Here is a 21,331-nt window from a genome sequence, read left to right on the forward strand (position 1 = left end):
TCTTTTTGAGACAGGGGCAGAGATTGAGTGGGGGAAGGGCAGAGAGAGAGGGAGACACAGAGTCCGAAGCGGGCTCCAGGCTCTGAGCCGTCAGCACAGAGCCCGATGTGGGGCTTGAACCCACAAACTGTGAGATCCTGACCTGAGCTGAAGTCGGACACCTAACCGACTGAGCCATCCAGGCGCCCCAACAGTGGGTTAAATTAAAAAACAGCTTCTTGGGGGCACCCGGGTGGCTCAGTCGGTCAGGTGTCTGACTTTGGCTCAGGTCATGATCTTGCCGTTCATGGGTTCGAGCCCTGTGTCGGGCTGTGTGCGGACGGCTCAGAGCCTGGAGCCTGCTTCACATTGTGTGTCTCCCTCTCTCTCTGCCCCTCCCCTGCTCGTGCTCTGTCTCTGTCTCTCAAAAATAAGTCAACATTGAAAAGAAATTTTTTTAAGAAGCAGCTTCTTGATCTCTCATATGATAATCCGGTTAAGTACTGGATCTGGGGCTGGTTCGGTGGCTCTTATGTCAGGGAGCCAGGCTCCTTCTGTTTTCCTGCTCTACCACCCTGGGGTGTAGCCCTCATCCAGATGAGGCCTTTGTACTGTTGAAATCTTCATTTCCTCCACAGTGTGGCGCCAGACCGCTCTCTGCAGCTGCCCTGGAACACAGGCAGCCTAAGCACCATTCCTGCCTCTGCTTCGGGCCTCGGGACTTTTCTTCTTCTTGAATGAGTGTGCTCCCGCCCCCCAGCTGGTGCTCCACGCCATCCCCCAGGTCTCAACAACATACCCCCACCAGGACCACAGGAGCCAGAGCTGGTCGTGCCTGGTGCTCCTCAGGACTGAGAGGCCCTGACCTCCGTGGGGGCAGGAGCCGGCCAGCATGACCAGTCGGGACTCCCAGGTTAAGAATCCAGTTGAGCCTCCCGGTCATCCTCAATCTGCTCTGCCCTTCGTCTCCCGCCCGCAGATCCCTGCTGACCTCCAGCCCTGAAGAAGCCGGAGAACGTCTGCTTCCCCCACCTCCCCGTCCGCCTTGTCCTACTTCAGTAGTTTGGTGAGCATACAAAGGCCTGTCAAAGTGGTCCCTCTGTTTGGGGGATGGGCTCAGGAGGGGTGGGCATGTGGCTTCGGAGGGTGACAGATTCTTTCTCCAAATGCTCGCCGGGCTCCTCCGAGCCCTCTTCTTGATTCAACCTTGCTTGGCCTGTGAAGACTTGAACAAACACGGGCATGGTTGCTGGCAGCTCGTGGCCGCATCCCTAGTAGGACCCTAGCCTCCCTTAAAGTGCCTGCCTGCAAAACTCCCGGCTGTCTAAAGGATTGGCTGCTTAGTCCAGCCAACGCCTGAAGATCGGGCCCCTGTCTCCCAGCTTCTGTGAGAGGGCAGGAGCTTAACTTTGAGAAGTGTCAGCAAAGCCAGATGGGTCTCCTATGGGCCAGCGTCCCTTCCTGCTTTTTGTCATCTTTCACTTCTGATTATAGAGCCCCCACTCATTCCCTTCCCTAGCCCCTCATTCTCCCTGTGAAATACCCCATCTCCTCTGTAATAATCCCAGTTGGGTGCCTGCTCACGATGAACCCTTTCCCCTACGGCACTGCAATACTGTGTTACTGACTGAACTCTGTCTGGATTACTTTAAGCAGTGTCTGCTTTTGTTTATTTTCATCAGGGGAGGTGTGCAGGATCAGCCTTTTATTTATTTATTTTTTTATATTTATTTTTGAGAGAGAGGCAGGGTGCAAGCAGGGGGGTGGGGGAGGGGCAGCGAGCGAGGAAGACACAGACTCCAAAGCGGGCTCCAGGCTCCGAGCTGTCAGCACAGAGCCCAACGTGGGGCTCAAACCCAAGAACCGTGAGATCATGACCTGAGCCGAAGTCGGTCGCTCAACTGACTGAACCGGCCAGGTGCCCCAACAGCCTTTGAAATTAAATTATTTTCAGGATCAGCTTTTTAAGTAAGCATCCCAGGGATGTTTGCGTATAGAGGTCCAAAGGCTAGATTTTGAGAAATCATGTTTCCCTGTGGAGATCTTTTCTCTGGCAGCCCTTTTGAATGGGGGCTATGTTTTCTCACATACTGCATTGCCAGTAGTCCATCCAGCTTTAATTCCAGTGAGCACGTTCCAGAGATGAAAGTAAGAATCAACTCCAGGCGCTTCTCCAGTCACCTCTGGGGATGAGTGTATGTCGTCAGCATCCAGCGCCTCACCTGCTGCCCAGCTAGAATGACACCTTTCAGGGTTTCTGACTTAGAAACACGACCACCAGGTTACTCCATGTGGACACCACCCCCCTTTTACAAAGCCTTTGAACACCCACCCATCAGGAGGGGTTTGCTGGATAATGTTGGTTGGCTCTTGACACCCATTTCTAGCCCCTTCTTTGCAGGTCCTGGACACCCACGAACCATAGTTCACGGATTCCCTCGACAGCAGAATTCTGCCAATAAAGCGTACCTGTGTGAAATTTGGAAGGCGGGAAGGAGGCGGAAGCCATGCTTTTCTCCTCTGCAGCAGCAGACATGCAGGCTGAATGTTGGAGTCCATACTCCCCACCAGTCAGGCTTGGGGCCATGGGGCTGTAGTGACCCCAGCAGTGGCTTCCCAAAGTTTCCTGACTGAGTGGCAGCAGCAACTTCGAATCTATGGAAAGCAACTGTGGTAAAGTAACCTGAGAGCTAGTGGTGCGATTCCCCCCTGGCCCTGACCTTCACCACCACGAGCCCCACCAGTGGTGAGCACCAATTGCTTGTATGACCTTTGCGTGTGTGTGTGTGTGTGTGTGTGTGTGTGTGTTTGAAATATCTAGAATGGTTTGTTTTCCTGGCTATGGTAGTTTTAAAATATGTTCACAAAACTGAGGGTTGATGGGGGGTGGGAGGGAGGGGAGGGTGGGTGATGGGTATCGAGGAGGGCACCTTTTGGGATGAGCACTGGGTGTTGTATGGAAACCAATTTGACAATAAATTTCATATATTGAAAAAAAATAAAGATCTACTGAATGAGTGCTGGAAAAAAATAAAAAATAAAATATGTTCACAAATTCTTTGACTCTTCTCTCTTTATTTTTATTTTTTTTTTAACGTTTATTTATTTTTGAGACAGAGACAGAGCATGAACGGGGGAGGGGCAGAGAGAGAGGGAGACACAGAATCCGAAGCAGGCTCCAGGCTCTGAGCCATCAGCCCAGAGCCTGACGCAGGGCTCGAACTCATGGACCGCGAGATCGTGACCTGAGTTGAAGCCAGACGCTTAACCAACTGAGCCACCCAGGCACCCCGACTCTTCTCTCTTTAAAAGGTGGGGTCTAAATTCCCACCCCTTGAATGTGAACTGGATTTAGTGACTAAGTCACTGCTAAATGCTGCTCTGTGCCGTCTGAGGTGAGGTCATAGGAAGGATACCTTCTGTCATTTCTGTCTCTCTTTCTCAGATCACTCACTCTGGAGGCACCCAGCCATCATGCTGTGAGGACATGCAGTCAAACAGCCTGTGGGCAGGCTCATATGGCAAGATCTGAGGCCTCCCTCCAACCCCCTTGACAGCCATGTTAAGTGAGTGAACCACCTTGGAAGTGGACCCTTCCGACTCAGTCAAGCCTTCAGATGACTGCAGCCCTGTGGTATCTTGAGAATCTCACAAAAGACCCAGGGGCAGAAGTGCCCAAGCTATTCCCGAAATTTTGACTCAAAACTTTTGAGGAATGGGGTGCCTGGGTGGCTCAGTTGGTTGAGCGTCTGACTTTGGCTCAGGTCACGGTCTCACCATTCATGGCTCAGGCCCCGCATTGGGCTCTGTGCTGACAGCTCAGAGCCTGGAGCCTGCTTCAGATCCTATGTCTCCCTCTCTGCCCCTCCCCTGCTTGTACTCTCTCGCTTGTTCTCTCTTCAAAATAAACATTAAAAAAGATGTTTTTTGAGGAATAAATGCTTATTGTTGTTTAAAAAAAATTTTTTTAAATGTTTATTTTGGAGAGAGCAAGAGACAGAGACATAGAGTGCGAGTGGAGGAGTGGCAGAGAGGGTCACAATCTCGTGGTTCATGGGTTCGAGCCCCGCATCGGGCTCTGTCCTGACAGCTCAGAGCCTGGAGCCTGCTTCACATTCTGTGTCTCCCTCTCTCTCTGCCCGCATGCTCTCTCTTTCTCTCAAAAATAAACATTAAAAAAATTAAAAGAAATATGGCAGGGTAGCATTTGAGACTAATAAGTATTGTGCAAATTTGAGGTAGTGTTATAGAAACATTTTCTAAGCTTCACTTTATGAACCACATTTGCGCTAATGGAAATATTCCAAAATAGGAGAATGGAGTTGCCTGGAATCCCGGCCCACACTTCGGGAAGCCCAACGATGCACAGATGGGTCTTCTTGGTTTCTCGTCAGCTCTGTCTCTGTGTCCACCTCTCTTATTCAAAAAGTCACCACCAGCCCCCGCTCCACCCAGCTCATTAAGGAGTTTGAGCTGGCATGAGGAGTTTCTGCCCTTGTGACCTAAGAGTGACTACAGGGCCTGGTACTGCGCCCGGCTCAAAGCACGTGCTCAACAAACAGTAGCTGCCACCATCCTCATCGTTGTAATTATTGATTCTTTGATGGTAACCATGGCTTAGACGTCTCTGTACCCCTGCACCCTGCAGCAGGGCAGTATAACCGTCAGCAGGCTTTGGAGTTAACAGGCCTGGATTAAACCCCTACCTGGCAGTTTTGGATTTGCGGCTTTGGGCACCTGAACAGGTTACCTACGTCCTTTAAGCCCTGTCCCCTTATCTGCCAGATGGGGATAATAAAGTATGTTTTCACGGACTGTTGGGCGAAATTAAGACTGCAACACGCCCAACCCAGGCCTTGACACCAAGTAAGCAAATAGTGAACTAGCTGCTGCTGCTGCTTCCGATTACTGTTACTCTCTAGTCTCGTGCTTTCAACACAGTTATTTGTTGGCTCACTGAGGTCACCACACAGAGACAGACACTTGGTGGCCATTCTCACTAAAACGCTGGGGGAACGGGAGCAGGCACCAGGAGAACAGGTGTCCTTGCCCAGCAGCAGCAAACTAATAGAGCCGAAGAGGCACTGATGGGCCAATCACTCCGCTTGGAACCGTTCCTACCAACCCTGCCAAACCTGCTGGGCTGTGCCCCAGTCCTACTGTCCCCTCGGGGGACTCTGTTGGTGGCCAGCGGTTGGTGCCATATTCCATCACCTATCGCTAAGCCACCAGCATTTATTTGGGGGCATCTAAAGAGATTGTCAGGGGCGCCTGGGTGGCTCAGTCGGTTAAGCATCCGACACTTGATTTCAGCTCAGGCTGTGATCTCACGGTCGTAAGATCGAGTCCCTCGCATCGGGTTCCACACTGAGCACGGAGCCCGCTTGGGGCTCTTTCTCTCCCTCTCTCTCTGCCCCTCCCCCCTTGCTCTCTTTCAAAATAAACAGACATTAAGAAAAGAGATTATCAAACCTTGTTCATTCAGGATTTCTTTTATTCACTACTGTATTTTGACTCTGACGTCCTTTTTCTAAAATCTGTCATTCATTTACTCAGAAAGTATAGATGACTTCATTATTTTTAATGTTTATCTATTTTTGAGAGACAGTGTGTGAGCTGGGGGGAGGGACAGAGAGAAAGGGAGACAGAGGATCTGAAGGAGACAATGCAGGGCTCAAACTCCCACACCATGAGGTCATGACCTGAGCCAAAGTCGGATGCCCAATGGACTGAGCCACCCAGGCACCCCGACTCCTCCCAACATCCCAAATGTGACTGGTTAACGCCCTCCTCTGCAGAAGTGGAGGGATGTTTGCGTCTTCTGCACGTTGTGCTGCATTATCTCCTGGAATCGTGCAGCCCTGATCTGAGCTGGGTAGGAAAGCAGTGGTAGGTGTGGTGCTGGGCTGAACTGGAGAGAGCCCAGCCGCACGCATCCGACCCTCAGTGGGGTCAGCAGAGGCTAGTGTGGTACAGGTGAACAGTAAGTGCCCCCGCCAATAAGTTTTCTGAAATAAAGGCCTGAGCAGGGCAGTCCTGGGTAATTACTGCTCTCACACATTCTTTACTCTAACCCTCCAGCATCTCCCTGCTAGCTCTCTGAGGGTGGGGACTTTTTTTTTTTTAAAGAAAACAAACAAAAAAAACCCAATGGGAATTATCTACTAGCTTGTAAGGTTGAGGAACACCCTACTTCCAGCTACACATTTTGTGTCTGAGTTTGAGCTCTTGGGAAGAAAGACAGGCCTCAGCCCAACAGTGGAGGTAGGCTCAGCGATCCAAACATTCTGGCAACCCCAAAGACCTTACGGAGGGGCCAGAAAGAGACGATCCTCTATGGGCAGGGGGTCAAGCGCGTTCTGAAGGACTGGTATTTGGTGAGCCAGGGGAGAGAGCACCAGAATAAGCTGTTAATTAACTTAATAGTCTAAGCCCCTTGAAGATACGTTCTCCAGTTTCCAGAGACTGACTGTATCAGGGAAATGAGGGAAAGACGCCCCATTCACCCTACTTTGCCCAGACTGTGTCTTGTGGAAATACTGGCTACCACGAGGGACTCTGGCTTCAGTCCTGCTTCTCTCGCCTGTGGCCCCTGTTGTCTGTAGATAAATATTGAACTGTTTACGTTTTAATTCCTCACCACGTGGCTAGAATTGGTTACGGATTTATACATTTCAATATGAGAAAAACGAGTATTTGACAAGCAATGCTGAGAAGCCAGTATCGGAAAGTAAACTTTGTAGGTGGCCTGAGGCAGGACGGCGTTCACTCTGTGACAACCTCACATAGTGTCTCACTCTCGTCACCCAGCTCTTCAGTAGTGGAATCTGTGGCCTTCTCTGCTGTGGCTTTGCCAGCCTCCCTGGGAAAAGGAGAAGAATGCCAAGGCTTTGACTCTCAAAAGGAACAATTCAACTCTTCATAATTTCCCCATTTTAGAGAAAATCTTCTCCAATCACGTATCCTAGTTCCATGTGGAAAATCTCATCTTCATCAGAACAATCCTTGTGTAGCTTCTGTGCCATGTTTTTCTTGCGTGTGGCATTGAGAGGTCTGTACATGTCCCTAAGCCAAAGTGGCCGCCTTCTCCAGAAAAAGCCCTCCTAGAAAACAGAAAGGACAATGTTAGGTCTGTTTCCCCTGCCTTCTCCAGCCACGGTACTTTATCCTCCTCAGATTTACCTGATTGTCACTTTCCTTTGAGCATCTCTTACGCAGCAGAGATCCAAAGAAGCCCCTTGAAGGAAACACACACACAGACAATTAGTGATTCGTACCATTTTCCATGCCTCTCACAATGTATTTCTCCAGTCTTATTAGCAAGCAAAATCAACACAGACCTGGGATCTCAGAAATAATTCCATACATGCTGGGCTTTCAGAATTTTCCTGTGTCTGTCCATAATGGCCCCACAGTGGCCCTGGGAGACCTTTGTATGTAACTTGACATGAAGTATAGGCAGGATTTTCACCCTGCTCACCTTCTGGCCCTTGGCCAAGTGCCCTTGTGCAGTCAACAAACTGGGTGACCACACGGCAGAAGCACCTAACTCTCTCCAGAAGCATTGTACATCAGTCCCCGCCAGGCTTAGCCTCCCAGGCATCATTTGCTGGCGGGTGGGGAGGTGTTTCTATTTTCCTAGCTGCATTACCTTACAAGATGAATCGCACCGAGTGAATGCCTGAGTCCAACCAGCAGTTATCTAGCTCACTGACTTTCACACTGCAGGCAGATGAATGAGTGAGTCGTGAAATCACCTTAAAACACACGGCTAGCGCTAAAACACAAAATACTCTTTTTGAATACAAACGGCATAGGGGGTACCTGGGTGGCTCAGTCAGGTGAGCAGCCCAAGTCTTGAGTTTGCCTCAAGTGATGATCTCACAGATTGTGACATTGAGCCCTGTGTCTGGCTCTGTGCTGATAGTGTAGAACCTGCTTGGGATTCTCTCTCTCTCTCTCTCTCTCTCTCTCTCTCTGCTCCACCCCCCCTCAAATAAATAATAAACTTAAAAAAAAACAGAACAGAAAGAATCAGAGTGTATGGTAAGTTTGTTTTAGAAGGTACTTATGTCTATACGGTATGTGTGCACTGAGTTGTGACATAAAATGCAGTTCACAGCCCAAGAACAGTGTAGTCAGAGACGTGCCCAACTGGAAAGGAACCATCTTCTTTCTGGTTCTAGTGGTACTAGTGATACAACCGTCTGGCAAGACATCTTCCTTTTCTCCTTCTCCATCTCATTAGTATAAAAGGAAGAGATAAATGATTATCTAAGGTCTCTCCCAGTTCAAATTCTATTGGGTCTGGATAAAGGGAATGGAGAGCGGGGCCTCGAAAACCAGGAGGAGGAAGAAGGAAGTTTCCCCCCCACTTTACAGGAGGGACTCATGTATTCCACCTTCCATCATGCTTGAAGACTAGCCCCTTCACCCCACGACGTTTGGCCCTCCCTATCCCTTCTCCAGAGCCTCTGAGAAGGTCTGTGGCCAGGCCTGATGCCCACCGTCAGCAGGAACGGGTCTGAACATTTCCACCCCCGTCCCCCCACGATCTTGCTTTAAAGGTCTAGTGAGCAGGTGCTCTGTGCCAGTCCCATTCTAACTCGGGTTTGGCTGGGCAGCTAACTTTGCTGGGTCCAGGCAAAGCATTAGGCCAAATATGTATTCTTTCTGCCTTTGGTGATTTCCTGGCTGTAAAACAAGGGGATTGAAATAGATGAGTTTGAAAATCTAGTTCTAAAATTCTACTTTAACGATTGCCAGACTAATATTTACCTTGAGCTTCCTTCTTTACCTTCCTTGGCTGCTGCTCTATGACAATAAATCTGTTTTGGAAGAAAACATGATCACAGTTACCCATCACAATAACCACTCCCTCCAAATCTTTATTCATTCCTTTGCATTTTAGGTCTTCTCTACCCAGTGAGAGGATAACTTTTCCTAGGACAGGAATTTGTTTAATAGTCCTTTGACTCTTCAATAAGACCTAACTTGTGTGCAGCTGGTAATACATTTTACTGACTGTCTCAGATAACAGTCAACAGATAATTCCTAATAAAAATTCTTGGGAGGAGGAAAAGAAAAGTGTCTACCAGAAACCTAAACAGCAGCACTGTTTTAAAGTCAAGGACAAGAGTAGGATGTCTGTTATCACTGCTGCTATTCATTGGTGTTGAGGAGGTCCTAACTGATGCACTGGGAAAAAATGGAGTCGTGGAAAGGAAGAACTAAGACGTATTTGCATACGAAATTACAGACAAACTAAAAGGCCCAAGAGAATCAACTAAAATTTTACTGGAAGAAATATGAGAATTCAGTAAGATGGCTAGATATAAAATCAAGACCTCAATGACTTTCCTATGTCCCATAAATAATTAATCAAAAAACGGAAGAATTATCCCATTTATAATTATCAATAAAAAGGCATAAAGTACCTAGGAATAAACTTAGCAAAGAATGGGTAAGACCTATGAGATGAAAACACTAAAGCTCTTCTGAAGGACATTAAGAAGAAACGAATACATGATGTGAGACACTATTTTCCTAGAATAGTGTAAAGATGTCAGTTCCCTTCAAATTAACCTACAAAGTCAAGGCAATCCCATTCAAATCCCAAGACAGTTTTTTGAACAAAAACTGGCCAGCTGACATTTGGTAGAGAAAATGTGCAAGCATAGCTACAAACTGTATGAAAAAGAAGATCACAGAGCAGACATTAAAATACGTTCTTACAGAGCAACTGCAGTTAAGTATGTAGCGTGATACTGATACAGGAAAAGAAAACCAGATTGACAGAATAGAGTCCAGATAAAAATAGTATTTTAGATCCATGAAGAAAGAATGAACCATTCAATAAAAGATTTTAAAGTAACTGGATCTTTACGTAAGGGAAAAAAGTTAGATCCCCTACCTCGACTGTACCAAAACACCACACAGATTCCATACAGATTAAAAATAAATAAATCACAACAAATATTATAAGAGTACAGAAGAAAATATCAGAGACTATTTTTATACCATGAGGCGAAAAGGCCTTGTTAACAAGTCCCATGTCCCATAAGCCATGAGGCAGATATGGTGACGGACTGTCCACACCCTCCTGTTCATCGTAGTCCTTGCCCCCTTGATCCCCTGGATTCTTTGTCCTCTTCCTGTTGATTTATAAAACTCTCTTCATATGAAATACATTAATCCTTTCAAGGGCTTTCACTGAATTTCAATGTTTCAAATATTTGTCAGTGTTTTTATCGTGAAGGAGACAGAACAGTGGGATAGGAGCACAGGCTGACTGCAGGCACAGCTGGGTTCTGCTTTGGGTTTTGCCACAGGGGCCTTAAGCTGATCCCCTTCTATGTATGAAAGAAGGATGGTGATATCATCCTCACAGGACTGTGGGGATTCAATCAGATGTCTGGTTTATTCCAAGCATAAATCGGACAAGACGATCAAATCTATCAAATGTTTCTGCATGTGGTATCAGGTCACAAAGCTTTTTCTCACCACAAGATTATAAAAGTATTGATTCTATCTTCTTCTAATACTTTGACGGGTTCTTGTTTCTCTTTTTTTACATTTACTGAAATATGTTTTTTTAAGGTGAGAAATAGGGATCTGTTGTTATTTTCCTCCCAAATAATTAAGCAGTTGTTCTATTACCATTTATTTATTTTCTTCCACTGATTTGAATGCTAAAAGGTAACATTTCAATGTTTATTTATTTTTGAGAGTGACAGAGAGAGACAGTAAGAGTGAGAGAGGGGCAAAGAGAGAGAGACACACACACACAGAATCCAGAGCAGGCTCCAGGTTCTGAGCTGTCAGCACAGAGCCCAACACAGGGCTCGAACTCCTGAACCATGAAATTATGACCTGAGCCAAAGTAGGACCCTTAACCAACTGAGCCACCCAGGCGCCTCTAAAAGGTAACATTTCAAAAGTCCTAGGCACCCACGGATCTGTCTATTGCTGGACTCTGTAGGCTACTTCCCATAAATATTAGGTTGCATTATTCCTCCTTGTGAAATTGACACAATGCCTCATCTCTTCCTTTGAACATCATTATTGTCCACTACAGGAAAGAAACTGCATGGTCTCTGACCTCAAAAAGTGTATCATCTAAGTAGGGAGACGAAATAATGAAACCACATAAAAAAAATATAAACACAAGGTTAAACCACATAGGAATTTAAAACAGCAATAGGAGTTTATAGAACTTCCCCAAAAGCAAAAGGCTGCAGGCCACCTGAAGATACAGAGTACGGACTGGACAATGGCCAATGATTTCTCTTCCCAGAGGTCATGGTAAGTTGACCCCACGCTAGTTCCTAGGCTCTTAGGCTGAGAAATCAGACTCTGATCTCATCAAGAGAGAACGTACTTCTTTCTACATGGAGGCAATATCACCTTACCAATGTCACAGGATTGATCAAAATCAGAATGTCAGGTCATGACTTGACAATAAGGAAAACATCCATTCCATAGATAGGGCATCTGTGTCTACATGATTGGGCATTACCTCCTGTGGAGACAGGCCTCTGTGGCACACTGAAGCATAATCAGAAGGCTATTTGGTGAGAAGAGAAGTGGAAGAAAAGTAATTAGCTGAATCCAGTGTTTAATGGAAAGGACTGAGGTAGCTAGATCCATCCATCTGCCCCGCGGGCACAGCCCGGCTGGTGGGCCTGACTCTCATCTGCTGCCTGAGGTGCCATCTCTACTCTTAGGCAAGGCTAGGTGGGCACTGCCCATGTTGGTCTCTTCCTCACCATTTCTATGCTTTTACTACTGACCAACCCTCCAGAAGACAGACATGTTTCTCCTTAGCAGTTAATACATCCAGTCAGGTTTTACTCAAGTCTGAGAGACCAGGAAGCCTTACATATCTCTGCTCTGATCCATGACCTTGATATTTCTCTCTTGAGGAGCTGCCTTTTAACAAACTGTTTAGCATATTTTTGTTATCAGGGGAGGGGAATGCGTCACTGTAGACCCTAACAAATGGTGACAATCTCACAGAAGGACTAGGTCCAGGAGTATTACAGTATTCGGGGAAGGCTTTGTGAAGAAAGATGAACTCGAGTTGGCTTTTGAAGGCTCATGGGACTTCCACCAGCAGAGTGAAATAAAGGAATTTCAAGTGGGCAAAGTCACCAACAAAAGTAGGAAAGGGCATGGTCTGACTAGGGGATGGTGAGGGGCTGCTTTGGCTGAAATGGAGGGTTGCCATGACAGATGGCAATGTGTGTGTGTGTGTGTGTGTGTGTGTGTGTGTGTGCGTATATATATATATATGTAATAAGCATATGTATATTTGAATAAATATATTGAATATATATTCAATTCATACATAATTGAATAAAAGGTAAACAGGCAAGCTCCAGGAATAGGCAACTGTAATTATGACAAGCTTTGAGTAGCCTGATGCAGGATTTTAGCTGCAGGGTTTTAACTGAACCTGTTTACACAATGCCTTGCGAAGTGGAGGAGAGAGCTGTAGGTACATCTAATTAATCAACAAGATGACACTTTTATCTCTAAGCCATGCCCTTTCTTCCAAGATGACTGATAGCTCCATGGAGGTGAAGACTATTTCTCTCTCATCATTTTAGCCAACGAGGAAAGAAATCAGTGGTAGTAGGAGGATGACTGGTGAGTGCATCGAATCGACATAATTTTTTTGAGTTGAAGAAATTTTACTATCATGTCAACTGTGGCCTTCTTAGACCTAATGTCTCAGAACAAGCTAATGGCTTGTTATCTTGGTTACAATCCACAGATGTCTCCCGGCAGTGGGGTTCCTTTTAAAATCCCTGGAATATACTTTGCAATAAAAGGACAAAGCATATCTCAGTCCTCCAGACTGAAGAGAGATATCAAGTCGTGACAGGTGGGAAAGTGGCTTTGATTTTCAGTTTGTGGGTTCTGAATCTATTATAAAGAAGAAATATAGTCTGGGAATCTGAATTAATTGTTGTCCTTACCTCAATGAGACAGAAAACTATGATCAAAATCATCACTACTACGGTCACAGATATTGCCAAGATGAGTTTGTTGTTATAGCCATAGCCTGGAACTTCTTTTGTGAGCTAAAAAAAGGGAAAGAACAATTTTTTTTAGAAAACAGAGATAGGATGAAAGTTAACTATTCTTTAACGACTCTAAAACCCCATTCTTTCCGATGAATCGCTTCTAGGTTCTTAAGGAATATACCAAATCTAATGTGATATGTAATCTTAATCATTAGCATTTTCTTCAAGAATTTATGTATCTTGTATGTTAGGTCCTCTTTTTGTCTACTCTGGGAACAACGGCACTGTTTCCTAAATGAGCAAAGTGGCAGATCACTGCCTTAGCCAAAATTATGTGGCCAAGACAAGACCCGGACTAGGAGCCCCTGGTCCTTGTGCTTGGGTCCATGTCCTAAACCACCTAAATGTCGAGACCCCACATTTTGGGATTTAGCCTCACCTCCCTTGACTCCTGCCCTCTCTGTTCACTCTGGACTTCTGTGCTCTCATTGATATAATTCTCATTTTCCCATTGGTCCGTATCCCACTCTGCCTTGGACACCTTTACTTCTTGCTGCTCGCTGACAAGCTTCATCAGGAGGCCTGTTCTGGAGATGAGCTTGGCACAGGCCAGCTGCATGTGGGTCTCAGAGCAGTCCATTTTCAAAGTCCGGATAACATGAGAAATGAGGCTTCTCACGTCTTGTTGGGGATGAGGGACCGTAGCTGCTGGTTTAACTGAATTTCAAACAGATCACCTGAGGACGAGAGCTTTGACACAGTGAAGCCTGTGGCTTTTGGGGGCAAGCCAGTGCCCGCATTGGGGTATTCCCATTGTGTATCATTGGTTTGTTTAACGGTCGGCGTAGAGTTGTCTGCAGTAACAGTAGAATTAGCAGTGGAAAGATTCTTACGGTTTGTGAATTCAGGGAGGGTTTGTTCTGGCACAGTAGTGTTTCCTGTAGAAATATTTTCGTCAGAAACATTTTGGGCAGTAGTGTTCTCTGCAGTAGTGTTTTCTCTGTAAGTTCCTGAAGGAGCAAAGAATTCTGGAAAAGGATTTTTCTGAGGACTCAGTTCTCCCAGCGATGAAAAATCCTCTCGTGAAGGGGAATTTATGAGGCTCCTGACTGCAGAGGATGGAGGCCTCTTTGCAAGCAGCTGTCTATTACTGAGTGAACTTTCCTTTCTGGACTTTCGATTCAGTTTGGCCTTGGGTGTTCTGTGGACCACACGGGAGCGACTTTTATGAAAGCGGTGTGTTTTTCTGGGGTGTGAGGCTGGCCCGAAAGCCTTCATATTTCTAACTCTAGCATTTGCATCTTTTATAAGAAAAATTCTGCACATGAAGTCTTTTGACTTTTTTTTCACATCAGGTGGGGATTTTGGAGCGGGGGTGGCAGAAGCCCTGTCCAAAGAGTATTGCTTCACGAAAGAACAGACCACTGCCTTGTGCTCATCTATGAACGAAGGCTCTGTCTTGAAGGAGCTTCCCACTAATTTACTGGGCCTGTGCGCCACGTGAAGCTCCCCTGGGGATGGCCTCCTGAGCCTTCTTTTCTTGGGAGCATGGGTGGCAGAAGCCCTGGCCAAAGAGTATTGCTTCATGAAAGAACAGACCACTGCCTTGTGCTCATCTACGAACGAAGGCTCTGTCTTGAAGGAGCTTCCCACTAATTTGCTGGGCCTGTGCGCCACGTGAAGCTCCCCTGGCCATGGTCTCCTGAGCCTTCTTTTCTTGGCAGTGGGGGGCAGAAGGCCTGTCCAAAAAGTATTCCTTCATGAAAGAAGAGACCGCTGCCTTGTGCTCATCTACGAAGGAAGGCTCTGTCTTGAAGGAGCTTCCCACTAATTTTTGGGCCTGTGTGCCACATGAAGCTCCCCTGGCCTTGGTCTCCTGAGCCTTCTTTCCTTGGGAGCGGGGGAGGCAGAAGGCTTGCGCAAAGAGTATTGCTTCATGAAAGAAGAGACCGCAGCCCTGTGCTCATCTATGAACGAAGGCTCTGTCTTGAAGGAGCTTCCCACTAATTTGCTGGGCCTGTGCGCCACGTGAAGCTCCCCTGGCCATGGTCTCCTGAGCCTTCTTTCCTTGGGAGCGGGTGTGGCAGAAGCCCTGTCCAAAGAGTATTGCTTCACGAAAGAACAGACCACTGCCTTGTGCTCATCTACGAACGAAGGCTCTGTCTTGAAGGAGCTCCCCACTAATTTGCTGGGCCTGTGCGCCACGTGAAGCTCCCCTGGCCATGGTCTCCTGAGCCTTCTTCTCTTGGGAGCGCGGGTGGCAGAAGGCCTGCCCAAAGAGTAGTGCTTCATGAAAGAAGTGACCGCTGCCTTGAGCTCACCTACGAACGAAGGCTCTGTCTTGAAGGAGCTTCCCACTAATTTTTGGGCCTGTGCGCCACGTGAAGCTCCCCTGGCCATGGTCTCCTGAGCCTTCTTTTCTTGGCAGTGGGGGGCAGAAGGCCTGTCCAAAGAGTATTGCTTCATGAAAGAAGAGACCGCAGCCCTGTGCTCATCTACGAACGAAGGCTCTGTCTTGAAGGAGCTTCCCACTAATTTGCTGGGCCTGTGCGCCACGTGAAGCTCCCCTGGCCATGGTCTCCTGAGCCTTCTTTCCTTGGGAGTGGGGGTGGCATAAGGTGTGTCCAAAGAGTATTGCTTCATGAAAGAATGGACCGCTGCCTTGTGCTCATCTACGAACGAAGGCTCTGTCTTGAAGGAGCTTCCCACTAATTTGCTGGGCCTGTGCGCCACGTGAAGCTCCCCTGGGGATGGTCTCCTGAGCCTTCTTTCCTTGGGAGCGGGGGTGGCAGAAGGCCTGTCCAAAGAGTATTGCTTCATGAAAGAATGGACCGCTGCCTTGTGCTCATCTACGAACGAAGGCTCTGTCTTGAAGGAGCTTCCCACTAATTTGCTGGGCCTGTGCGCCACGAAAAGCTCCCCTGGGGATGGTCTCCTGAGGCTTCTTTCCTTGGGAGCGGGTGTGGCAGAAGCCCTGTCCAAAGAGTATTGCTTCACAAAAGAACAGACCACTGCCTTGTGCTCATCTACGAACGAAGGCTCTGTCTTGAAGGAGCTTCCCACTAATTTGCTGGGCCTGTGCGCCACGTGAAGCTCCCCTGGCCATGGTCTCCTGAGCCTTCTTCTCTTGGGAGCGCGGGTGGCAGAAGGCCTGCCCAAAGAGTATTGCTTCATGAAAGAAGTGACCGCTGCCTTGAGCTCACCTACGAACGAAGGCTCTGTCTTGAAGGAGCTTCCCACTAATTTTTGGGCCTGTGCGCCACGTGAAGCTCCCCTGGCCATGGTCTCCTGAGCCTTCTTTTCTTGGCAGTGGGGGGCAGAAGGCCTGTCCAAAGAGTATTGCTTCATGAAAGAAGAGACCGCAGCCCTGTGCTCATCTACGAACGAAGGCTCTGTCTTGAAGGAGCTTCCCACTAATTTGCTGGGCCTGTGCGCCACGTGAAGCTCCCCTGGCCATGGTCTCCTGAGCCTTCTTTCCTTGGGAGTGGGGGTGGCATAAGGTGTGTCCAAAGAGTATTGCTTCATGAAAGAATGGACCGCTGCCTTGTGCTCATCTACGAACGAAGGCTCTGTCTTGAAGGAGCTTCCCACTAATTTGCTGGGCCTGTGCGCCACGTGAAGCTCCCCTGGCCATGGTCTCCTGAGCCTTCTTTCCTTGGGAGCGGGGGTGGCAGAAGGCCTGTCCAAAGAGTATTGCTTCATGAAAGAATGGACCGCTGCCTTGTGCTCATCTACGAACGAAGGCTCTGTCTTGAAGGAGCTTCCCACTAATTTGCTGGGCCTGTGCGCCACGTGAAGTTCCCCTGGGGATGGTCTCCTGAGCCTTCTTTCCTTGGCCATGTTCTCCACAGACGGCTGGGCGTTCTGTTTCCTCTGGATGTTCTGACGTCTCAGTTCTTTTAAGTGCCTTTTCCGTATGCCCTTTGGGCCCTTGATGACCTGTTCACTCTCAGGAACTTTTTCCCCACACTCTCAACGTTGTCTAGGCTCTTCTCCTGCGGTTGGGCAGTTTCCCATTTCTTTGGAAAGATTTGACGTTTAAACTTGGGACCTAAAAGGCTGGAATGTATAAGCATGGCCATTTTTGCTTTCTTTTTCACCTCATCAATTTTTTCCTGAATTTCTGCATCTAACAAATTTTCCAGAAAGTAGAGTTTTCTCAGTTCATTCTTGTAAGTTGAATTGTTGGATCCAGGTTTCAGAGAAGGGTCCCCTGTGTCGTTCATCGAGTGACCCACGGGCTTGTCTCCCTCTTGCACATTTGAAAACAGAAATTTAATGAACGGTAACAGCGTCGATTCTACGTCTTCTAGATTGCCCTCCGAGAAATAAGGCGATATGTAATTCAGTGCACTAATGACATCACTTTTGTCATTGAAGTCTAGCTGCTCATTCATAAAGGCTGACAAACTGACACGATCTATGTCTGAGGATGCCTTCTGTGGCTCAATAGTCAGCTCCGTGCTGGCGCTCTTCTTTCGAGCTTTCAATACCTTCATGAATGATCCTTCTGCATTCCTTAGGTATACTTCCTGATCTGTCGAAGAAGAAGGAGACATGAGTTTTGATAATGAAAGACTGATAGCACAGCTCTTTGTCAATGCACAGTCATACATCCCAGTCAAGCAAATTAAGAATCAGCAAATACTTGAGTGCCATTTAGAGAGGAGACGAACTCAAACTTGGACCTACGATTGGCAACAACCAAAGGAGAAAAAGATGTTTTTTGAAAAAGTAGCTATTTCCTCAGAACATTCCATAGTGTGAATAACTATATTTAGAGTTATTCCATTGGTCCCTAAGGGCCGATTGCCCAGGCCTCAAGAAAAGCCAAGGCTGGAAGATACTCGGCTAAACTGTGTGCAGCTCTAGTGCGACTCCTGGCATTCACATACCCCACCCTGTCCTGCTTCAGGGGCAGAGGGAGCACGAGTCTTCCTCCTTCTACGTCTTCAGTGGGCTTGAGTTCTTGCTACCATCACATATGCACGGGACAACACCCGTCACTAGCAGGTCCTCATCTGGACACGCCCTCTCCGCCCACCCACCAATTCCTTTGTTTGGTCCCTGCTCCCCTATATCGCACCTCCGGTAACATAAGCTCTAGACAGAAAAAACTAAAAACGAGACCCGCTAAGTCCACCCTGGTTCTTTGCTTCAATTTGGGCAGAGATGTGGGGTATAGGTTAAGAGATTTTCCAGGTATGAGAGAGATACCACTGTGGGGCGTTCCAAAAAATCAACGGAATGATACTTGAGGTTTTAAAATGCAGAAGGGATAAAGAAACTTTGGTCAAACGCCTACTTTGCTTTCATTTCCTTTCATTTCCAGATTTCTAGCTTTACTGAGAGAACCATCCAGAGCTTCCAACTACATGAAGGTCAAGCGTACAGCTTGTGTACACTGAACAGCACTGTGCAGCTGGGTTTTTCCAGAAGAATTAAACGTATTTTTAGTGGTGCTGGGGAGAGTCAGAGGAGGAGGTTACAAAGGTCACGAGAGAGGAGGAGCAGCGGGCTGGCGGAGCGCCCAAAACGGGAGAGGAGACTTGAGTGTAGGCTAAGGCACCTCTGATCTCATTTTTCCTCGCCTGTCAAAGGAGATAAAAAAAAAAGCCAATTCTGCCCACCTCTAAGGGAGAAGGGAGTAAGAAAATTGGTAAAACCTTGTTTTGGAAAGTAAGCAACACTACTTATAGAAGTAGCAAAGTGTAATTTATGCTGTGCCCTAGACCATTGACAGGGACCCATATTCAAGCTATCCAGGTGCAAAAGCACATTTTGGAAGTCACCAAGTTAGTGCCAATAAAACCTAAGAACAGAAAAATACCTAAAAGCACCTGTGTTTTGGATAGAAAAGCTTAAGATTCAGAACAAGAGTTGGACAGCCCAAGAATAGAAGAGCCCTCTCATCCGTTAGAACGGTTGGGTAGCAGCTTCTGGTTAGGGAACAGAAACACAGAGGCTCCAAAGAAAACTTTTTCAGAAATCAGCATCACTTGTACTCTTACACACTTATAAAAACAACAAAATAAACAAAAAGGTATCTCCACCTGTCCTATAAGACAAAGGGCACCTGAGACCTAACGCACGTAAAATCAGCTTACAAACTGTGATGCACTATGTGAACAGGTTTTCATTTTGGGGTAGTGGACTTAATAATGTAACTGAGAATCTGACTTTTAACAAAGGAATAGTTCTTAGAAATTTAGGGATCTGAACTCTGAATGAGTAAAAATAATGCAATGACATCATTAGTTTAAAAATTTACCATTGTTAGGGTGCCTGGGTGGCCCAGTCAGTTAAGCATCCGACTTTGGCTCAGGTCATGATATCACAGTTCAGCCCCGCATGGGGCTTGCTGCTGTCAGTGTAGAGCCTGCTTCGGATTCTCTGTCCCCCTCACTCACTCTCTGCCCCCTCCCAGCTCACGCACGTGAATGCTCTCTCTCTCAAAACTGAATAAATATTAAAAAAAATTATCATTGTTGATTAAAAATAAAAGTTAAACCACAAATAAAATAAAAATTTACAAATTTATCATCAGGCAATTAGGACTTACCACAACGTGTGCCATTTGTCAGACATGCACTGTCACAATGTAGCTTGACTGTCTTACAGACAACCTCAATAGTATTTTTAACTTGGCAGAGACAGCAGGCCATACGGCTAGGTAATATCCTATAAATGGAAACACAGAGAATTAAATTAGTGGTAAAGGAGTTACTTGAGTAGGTAGAAGAGGCGGGCCAAAGTCATCACAGGGCTGTGCAAAAAGGAATTCTTGAGGCACATGGCCTGGATGGTTGGGTAGGGACCAGTTGGCCAACTGCTGCTCTTGAATATTATAAATACACAGATAGAAGGAAAGAGGTGCCCAACAGAAAGGTAAGGATGGCATGGGGTATGGTATCCTTAGAATGAGATAGAGATTAGAACTGGGTGACACGGATCAGTAGTTTAATACACAGGTAACTCCTTCCAAGCCAAAAGTCTCACTTTGGGTGGAGGGCACACAGAAAGAGGGTAGACTTCTAAGAGTTTGAATAAATCTGAAATATGGCCCATACTGAGGATAAAAAGCAATCAACTTTGGCTCAGGTCATAATCTCGTGGTTCATGGGTTTGAGCCCCACATCAGGCTCTGTGCTGAGAGCTCGGAGTCTGGAACCTGCTTCAGATTTATCTTCCTCTCTCTCTACCCCTTCCCTGATCACTCTCTGTGTCTTAAAAATAAATAAATGTTAAATTTTTTTTTCAAAAAAGCAATCAATCAAAAACTAATCCATAATCTACACAAATGCTACAATTAGCAGACAAGGACATTTAAAAAAGTTATTATAACAGTATTTCACATATGGAAAAAAACCCCATGCCTCTACTTAACTCAATGAATCGTGCAACAACTTCAAGTGGCCTAATATATGTATACTTAGAGTCCACGAAGGAGAGGAGATATAAAATAAATTTGAAAAAATAATAGCCCCCACATTTCCAAATAAGTAAACCCTATAAACTCACAAATCCAGGAAGGTCAATGAACTCTGAGCACAACATGGATTAAACTACATGTTTAGTTTAATCCATTAAACACGGATAAAACTACACCACGGCACATCATAATGGAACTGGTCAAAGCCAGCGATAAAGAGCAAATCTTAAAAGCAGCCAAAGGAACAAAACCACACACGACATACAGAGCAACAAAGATATAACAATGACAACATATTTCTTGCTGGAAATAATGTAAGCCAGAACTCGGTGGGGCAACATCTTTCAAGCAGTGAAAAGGAGAGGGGGACCAAATAGCTATCAAGCTAGAATTCTATACCCAAAGCTTTCAAAAATAAAAGCAACATAAAGACTATCTGAGACATACAAGAGCTGGAAGAATTCATCATTAGCAGGCTTACACTGTAGAAATGCCAAAGGAAGTATTTTTTTTAATGTTTATTTGAGAGACAGAGAGAGACGGCACGTGCAGTAGGCGTGTGCAAGGGGGAAAGAGCACTGAGGAGACAGAGAATCCCAAGCAAAGCCCAACGCGGGACTTGAGCTCACAAACTGTGAGACTATGACCTGAGCCAAAATCAAGAGTTGGATGCTTAACTGACTGAGCCACCCAGGTGCCCCCAAAGAAAGTATTTTTAAGCAGAAGGAAAAGAAAAGGATAGCAGATGGAAATGTGGATCCACACAAAGGAATGAAGAACATTAGAACTGGTAACTATATAGGTTATCATTTCACTTCACTATATGTATGTATATCATTTCACTATATGATTTCACTTATATGTAGAATCTCAGAAAAAAACAAACAAA

At 46.4% G+C, this 21,331-nt stretch overlaps 1 protein-coding gene across 1 annotated transcript in view; it reads right to left on the minus strand.

Moving 5' to 3' along the window:
* Positions 1-6,726: 6,726 nt before the first annotated feature.
* LOC124527894 (leucine-rich repeat-containing protein 37A2-like) overlaps positions 6,727-21,331 on the minus strand; it is a 43,291-nt gene continuing 28,686 nt past the window's right edge. Inside the window, 11 exon segments of the mRNA XM_047101183.1 lie at positions 6,727-6,841; positions 6,943-7,082; positions 7,162-7,216; positions 8,758-8,807; positions 12,963-13,067; positions 13,450-13,694; positions 13,697-14,516; positions 16,800-16,948; positions 16,951-17,002; positions 17,270-17,547; positions 19,573-19,691. Of these exon segments, the coding sequence (XP_046957139.1) occupies positions 6,745-6,841; positions 6,943-7,082; positions 7,162-7,216; positions 8,758-8,807; positions 12,963-13,067; positions 13,450-13,694; positions 13,697-14,516; positions 16,800-16,948; positions 16,951-17,002; positions 17,270-17,547; positions 19,573-19,691 (2,110 nt within the window). The 3' untranslated portion in view covers positions 6,727-6,744.

This window comes from Lynx rufus, unplaced genomic scaffold (genome assembly GCF_022079265.1).
Source record: "Lynx rufus isolate CCGP_SWC_20201006 ecotype Redwood Valley unplaced genomic scaffold, mLynRuf1.p SCAF_59, whole genome shotgun sequence".
In the NCBI taxonomy this organism is placed as follows: Eukaryota; Metazoa; Chordata; class Mammalia; order Carnivora; family Felidae; genus Lynx; species Lynx rufus.